General features: G+C 40.6%; 2 protein-coding genes across 2 annotated transcripts in view; both read right to left on the bottom strand.

Moving 5' to 3' along the window:
* LOC117943220 (phosphatidate phosphatase LPIN2-like) overlaps positions 1-7,103 on the bottom strand; it is a 27,620-nt gene that overhangs the window by 914 nt on the left and 19,603 nt on the right. The gene's annotated exons all lie outside the window — the stretch shown is intronic.
* LOC117943231 (phosphatidate phosphatase LPIN3-like) lies at positions 104-4,559 on the bottom strand. The gene is made up of 8 exons (XM_034869223.1): positions 4,398-4,559; positions 2,680-2,880; positions 2,478-2,573; positions 2,225-2,361; positions 1,535-1,688; positions 1,275-1,423; positions 787-873; positions 104-291 (listed from the first exon to the last, which is right to left on the bottom strand). The coding sequence occupies exons 2-8, from the start codon at positions 2,869-2,871 to the stop codon at positions 135-137; spliced, it is 972 nt and encodes a 323-aa protein (XP_034725114.1). The 5' UTR covers positions 2,872-2,880; positions 4,398-4,559; the 3' UTR covers positions 104-134.

Raw genomic sequence — 7,103 nt, forward strand, 5'->3', positions numbered from 1 at the left:
CACACACACACACACACACACACACACACACACACACACACACACACACACACACACACACACACACACACCTTTTAATTCAGTTAACTCTACAGTGTATCTGTAAAGGTATAGTTATTTGTACAGATTATTTGTTACCTGTGTAGTGCTGAAAAGAGGCTGCTTGGGGCCAACAGTACAGGGCCTTGAGGGAGGACAAAGCCGTTGTCATTGACACCCTGAAGGTAGTCCTTAGTGATGGCAGCCATACCTATGGCCCGTGCTGAACAATACAGGAACTTATAGCCATTTCTGCAATGAAAGGAGTGACCATATTAGCATTTTTGTTTCATTACATAGAATAAGAAGAATGTGGAGTTTTCCACATGTAAGTCTGTTGACCTACAGAATCAACCCACCGAACACTTGCATCAATACGTATACGTCCACAACACATATGTAATGTATATTCTATTTTTCTGGATTTGTGTAAAAGAAGATTAGCATTTTAAATATAATACAATCTTTTTTCAATTAACGGAACAGCTTAGCTTGTTTTTAAAAGCATAAGATAAGGCGTATGAAAATGGAGACAAACGGGGAAACAACTGGCAATGCAGATCAGCAACTCGACTGCTGCAACTAATATTACATCACAATGAAATCATCAGCAGTGGACCTGATCTGCTTTTGTTGTTAAGTAATGAGTGTGAAAGTTCAGTAAAAGGACCTGGTAAAAAGGGAAAAATTGATGGAGTTTGCTCTTCGACTGCTGATATTACTTTCCAAACAAGTCATTTTACATACTGGTGTATTTTGTGGTAGAGTTTGGCGATGCCTTTGTGTGTCCAGTCTTTTCCAAACCGAGGTAGAATTTGACCCCGAGTATCAGACCTGCAGCAGAAAGACGGTGAAAATTCATAATACCGTAACTATGTAGTTTCAGATAATGTTCCACAGTACATCTTTAATAGTGATAGGAACTATGAATTACTTTGGTTCCAATTGTCTATACTGTATGTGTGTGTCTATATATATATATATATACATATACATATATACACACATATACATATATACATATACATATATACACACACACACACACACACACACACACACACACACACACACACACACACACACACATTAGCGTGCAAAGAAATAGTTTATACTTACTATATACTTACTTTAATAGTGATAGGAACTATGAATTGCTTTGGATACAATGGCCTACATACATACATACATAGTATACATATCTCATAGCGTGCAAGGAAACAGTTGTTTTATACTTAGTGATTGTGCCGTCTATGTCTGATATGATGACACGATCGTCCCACTTCCACAGGTAGATGGCAGCCTCACAGCGGCAGGTGCCTTGGTATTGTGTGGTGACACTGAACACCACCTTGTTGGCTCCCTCACACAGGTTTAACTGCTCCTGGTTATGGGAAAGGAGAGTTAGGTAATGAAGACAGAGTGGTCATCCTTTACATTCATTAAAAATGTATGTGGGCATCTGAATGTGTGTGTGTGTGTGTGTATCTCTTACTATCTGATTAGAGGTCAGACGTAGCGGTAATTTGCGGTACATCTGGGTGATACACTGAGTGGCGCTGAGGATTTCTGTTGATAGGCTGGAAGTAATCATAGCTTCCTGGCTGAGGCCCGCCACTTCATGACTGTAGAAGTCATCCAATGTGGCTCTGGAGAAACAACACACAGGTCAATTAACACTTTGGGTTTGGTTTGGATCTCTCTGTCACAGCGTTTTTATTGATAAACTCCCGAACCGTTACAAATAAAAGGATTGAATGGCCTGTGCATGACAGTAAAAAAAACTAAATAAACACTGATTGGCTGTCACGTGTGTTAAACTTCAGTTTTGTCAAACGCTGACGTCGCTGCTCATTATGACAATGAAATATAGGATAGGCTGTTTATTGAGTAATGCACTATATGAACATAGTTTGAGCACACTCTGGTGGTGCAAAGGTGGACTACATAATAATAGTTTGTAAAAAAGAAAAAAAAAAAAAAAAAAAGGATAAAAACCACTTTGTCCCAATTATCAGTGCTTGTGTTGTGGTGCATATGTGAGGAAACTCTGCAGCTATGCAGAGGATCCATCTAAAGGTGACATGGACCTTTAAAAAAATGTAACTACATAACTACTAACTAACTACTAACTAACTACAAGCTACGAGAAGTTTGCTGCGCGCTACAACTGTGATTGGTTTACTTGGGCTGCCTTGTGTTTTCTTCTTTTGTGTTTGTCCATAGGACAACGTAATTCTCTTCTGTCAGGTGAGTGTGAGAACCGGTGATGGAGGATCCCTCAGGGGTTTCTTCAGCCCACAGATGGGGTGGGACCTGCAACTGAGGGTGATAAAGAAATGTGTATAAATGACGGAAACAGATAACAGATCATGCCCAAATGAAATTACCAAAGAATTGAGAAATGGCCCAAAACCATCAAATGTTGGTCCTCTTACCTCCTTGTTTTCATTTTCTTCCACAAAAAAAGCTTCTCCATTGTCACCCAGCTTCATGTGCAGGTCAACTGATTTTCCATTGATCTCTATGTCCACCTAAAGGATCACAGGGTTGCATGTATGTGTCAAAGAAAAAAGCTGAGGGATAGAACTGTAGTAGAATTGTAGTTAAAATAATTTAATGAGACAGAGAAGCACTGACAATTTTCTCCTTGGAACGCAGCACACCCAGCTTGCCAAAGCGGACGTGAAAGGGGGAACACTGGAACGATCCATCAGGCTGTCGCACCACAATGACATCGATCCCTCCAGTGAGAGTGGCGGGGTTAAGGCCACGGTACAGCTCCTTTGCCGTCCCAAACATCGTCTCCGCAAACTTGCCCACAACATTCATGGTTTGGTACTGGAAACGAAAAGTGAGAACATTTTGGTCAAGTTTTACAAAAAAGGAACAAAAAGTGTCTGTGTTTTATTTTCTGTTGTCTGCGGTTTGATCCTTCAGCCGCACTCAACAATGTCATTACTTGATAGTAAATATATAAGCCGCTATAGAATTACAACTTCTCACAACAATAGTCCTCCAATTAACCAAACTAAAAAGCAGGTGACATTCAAGAAATCATATTAAGCATGTACTAGGCTATATTAAGTTTGTGGTTTATGCTTAATATGGGACATTTGCCTGTCAGCAAACGGAGTTCCTGTTATATGTCCCAACAACATTCACATTTTTAGGTCAAGTAACCAATAAAGTCACTTGAATGATTACAAGTCACATCACATTGGGGGTGGCAGTAGCTCAGTCCATAGGGAGTTGGGTTGGGAACCGGAGGGTCACTGGTTCAAATCCCCGTATGGACCCAAAAAGTTGGGAGCGTGGATTGGTGGCTGGAGAGATGCCAGTTCACCTCCTGGGCACTGCCAGGTGCTCTTGAGCAAGGCACCGTACCCCCCCGACCGCTCAGGGCGCTGGTTCAGCTGGCAGCCCACTCACTCTGACATCTCTCCATGTATAGTGCATGTATAGGTCCTGAGCATGTGTGTGTATTTCAGGCCTGCGTGTGAGTACTAACAAAAAGTGTGTACACAGAGTGTAGTGCAGTAATTTCCCCATTGGGGACTAATAAACAAATTATCTTATCTTATCTTAAAGGGACCTTTGGAATCGGATCTCAATCATGACTAATGGGTTAAAAGTTGGAGAGCGATGGCTCGACGCATTCGTCTGCGAACACATTACCATGACACAGAGCTGGTTTAAATTCTGCAACATAGCTCTTTCATTGTTTGCTATATTTACAATATTCCCAGTACTTTCCTTGCAGTCACACAGCCCTTTCCCATGGGAAACTGAAGCTGTTATCTAAACTGTCTTTAATGTCACCAGACCTCATTGGCAAAAACAGTAATTTTACCTCATAGAAAACTGAAGTTGCTGTTCTACCGCTGTCTCTATTGGTTAGTTAGTTAGTGTTATTATGTGCCTTTTCAGAGAATTTTTAGGAAGGGGAGAAGTTCCACTCCCGTGATACTTCCAGCATTTGATCTGGTTGCAGTTCCAGAGGGCGCCCACAGACGAGTGCAGAATGAATAGAGGTCTTTGGAGCTACACCCCTTTCATTTTTTGTTCAACAGTTTAAATGCTGCATTCCAAAGGCAATGCTAAGAAAATACACAATGCTGAATGTTAGATTTTTTTTCACGTTTCTTTTTTGGTCCTAAAAAGCCTTTTAAAATGTCAATGACTTCATACACATTGTACGGCCAGAGATACTGCTTTAGTGCAAGCTCTGAGTCACTTTCTTTTTTCTCTCGAGGCATTGACAACACAGCTGACAGGTTAGGCTCTCCCTGTCAATACACATGCTAGAAAGTGGTTTGCTAATGTTTTAAAGACCACGCCCAAATAGTCACTCTGACATTCTGGTTCCGCTTTAGATGCCATCCAATGGGATCTCTGGTCGTAATCAGTCCTTCACTGACCAATCAGCATTCATTAGCAGAATGGTAGCGTGTTATGGCCAACAACGACTCAACCTGTAAGCAATCGAAAGGACATAAATAAGTACTCGTTTATTTCACTTTCAACACATAATTCATGTTCAATTTGCAAAAACTACAATCAAATCCGAGATTTTTCAACGTCAATCAGACGAAAGAGAAAAATTTAGCCAACTAACTCTGTAAAATCCCATTTATTTTGCCTGCCTGTGATCACCCCCAGTGGATCTCTGGTGGAACTGCAACCAAATTTTGTACAATAGGGCTAAATAGGGAGTGAACAGGCTGTCCATAGATGGCCTCTGGCCTTTATTTAGCATTAAGCTAAAGAAATAGCCCCTACTAGCTGCTACTGTAAGCTAATGTTGCCTGTGCTGCGTTCCATAGCAACTGCCTCAGTATATGCAGGCAGCTAGCCCAGAAAGTTCTATTTCTAGTGAACATAAAAGGGAAAAAAGTATTGGATCACTTGCTGATTATGTACGTTTGCCCACTGACAAAGAAAATCACTCTATAATTTTAAACGGTAGATTTATTTGAACAGTGAGAGACAGAATAACAACAACAAAATCCAGAAAAACACATGAATGAAACAAATTCAAATATTATAAATTGATTTGCATTTTATTGAGGGAAATAAGTATTTGACCCCCTTTCAACCATAAAGATTTCTGGCTCCCAGGTGTGTTATACAGGTAATGTGATGAGATTAAGAGCACACTCTTAAAGGGAATGCTCCAAATATCAGCGTGTTACTTGTATACAAGACACCTGTCCACAGAAGCACTCAGTCAATAATATTCCAAACTCTGGCCCATGGCCAAGACCAAAGAGCTCAGCAAGGACGTAAGGGACAAGATTGTAGACCTACACAAGTCTGGAATGGGCTACAAGACCAGTGCCAAGCAACTTGGTGAGAAGGTGACAACAATTGTTGCAATTATTCGCAAATGGAAGAAACACAAAAGAACTGTCGATCTCTCTCGGCCTGGGGCTCCATGCAAGATCTCACCTCGTGGAGTTACAATGATCATGATAACAGTGAGGAATCAGCCCAGAACTAGACGGGAGGATCTTGTCAATGATCTCGAGGCAGCTGGGACCATAGTCACCAAGAAAACAATTGGTAACACACTACGCCGTGAAGGACTGAAATCCTGCAGCGCCCGCAAGGTCCCCCTGCTCAAGTAAGCACATATACAGGCCCGAAGTTTGCCAATGAACATCAGAATGATTTAAAGGACAACTGGGTGAAAGTGTTGTGGTCACAAGAGACCAAAATGGAGCTCTTTGGCATCAACTCACCACACCTCACCTCACCTCACTGGTTGGAGGAGGAGGAATGCTGCCTATAACCCCAAGAACACCATGACATGCGTTTTCTGGATTTAGTTGTTGTTAGTCCGTCTTTCATTGTTCAAATAAATCTACCATTAAAATTATAGACTGATCATTTCTTTGTCAGTGGGCAAACATACAAAATCAGCAGGGGATCAAAAACTTTTTCCCCTCACTGTAATTATTTATTAATATAAATCTATTCCAATTGGAATGTGACTATTACTTTCAAATTGCCATACTTGTTGACCATTTTAACTAAGCTCCGCTTCAACGTCCCTTAGCTGTGATGTAATCACAGTACCACGGTTTGGCATGAGCTATTGCTTCATAATACCCAAATGAGCTTTATTTGGGGCGGCCATAGCTTACCCAACGTAACAGGAAGGAGAGCAAAGATGGAAAGATCCTAAAGCTTTGTTGCATGTAAATGCACGGATGGTTCGTTGTTTTGTTGTAAGTGAAAAACAATATTGATCTTGCAGTCGAAAAAAGAGCCTCATATAAGAAGGACATTTCCTCCAATGGAGTCCGTTGATTCGCATTGGAGATGGGAGATTGGTACTTTTGACTGGCAAGATGGCAGAAAAACATCCAGCTAAAGTGAGTTGTTCAAAACCTCTTTTTAGTAAACTCTAAGTACACAAACAATGTTTTCAATGATCGAGTTCATGTGTAGAGCCCCTAATGTTACTTCAACTTCATGTTGCGTCAAGTCCAAGTGCTTCACACTGAAGCACGTCTTATATATATATATATATATATATATATATATATATATATATACACACACAAAAGAAACAACAGAATATTTTGTTCTGTGTTGACGTTCGATATTTGAAAATCTACAATTGTTAATTTTTTAAAATTACATTTATACTGTATCTTCATATCAAAACAACATTCCACCACGTGTATTGAATGAAAAATGTTAACATGGTAGCCGAAATAAAGACGGACACGCCACGCAACTGACATGCTTACACCACACAGGCAGTGTGAAGCCGGCCTTAGTGTTTAAAATGTTTTATCAATAGGCTCGTTCGAGATGAGCTAGGACTGCGCAGAATTGATCATCGCCCGTTGCATGCCGATTAGATTTGTGTCCAACTTGATCCTGACCATGGACCGTTATTATTCTATGATCCCAACTTGCTCTGGCGTCATGAATACGTAGGCAACGATAATCTCACGAGAGCAAGGCGGCCTCTTATGGAGCTAGAACAGTGACAGTAACCTGTGGTATTGAAAATAAAATTTGGCATTGAAACAACAAATATTGGCATT

Source organism: Etheostoma cragini, chromosome 4, assembly GCF_013103735.1.
Source record: "Etheostoma cragini isolate CJK2018 chromosome 4, CSU_Ecrag_1.0, whole genome shotgun sequence".
Taxonomy (NCBI): Eukaryota; Metazoa; Chordata; class Actinopteri; order Perciformes; family Percidae; genus Etheostoma; species Etheostoma cragini.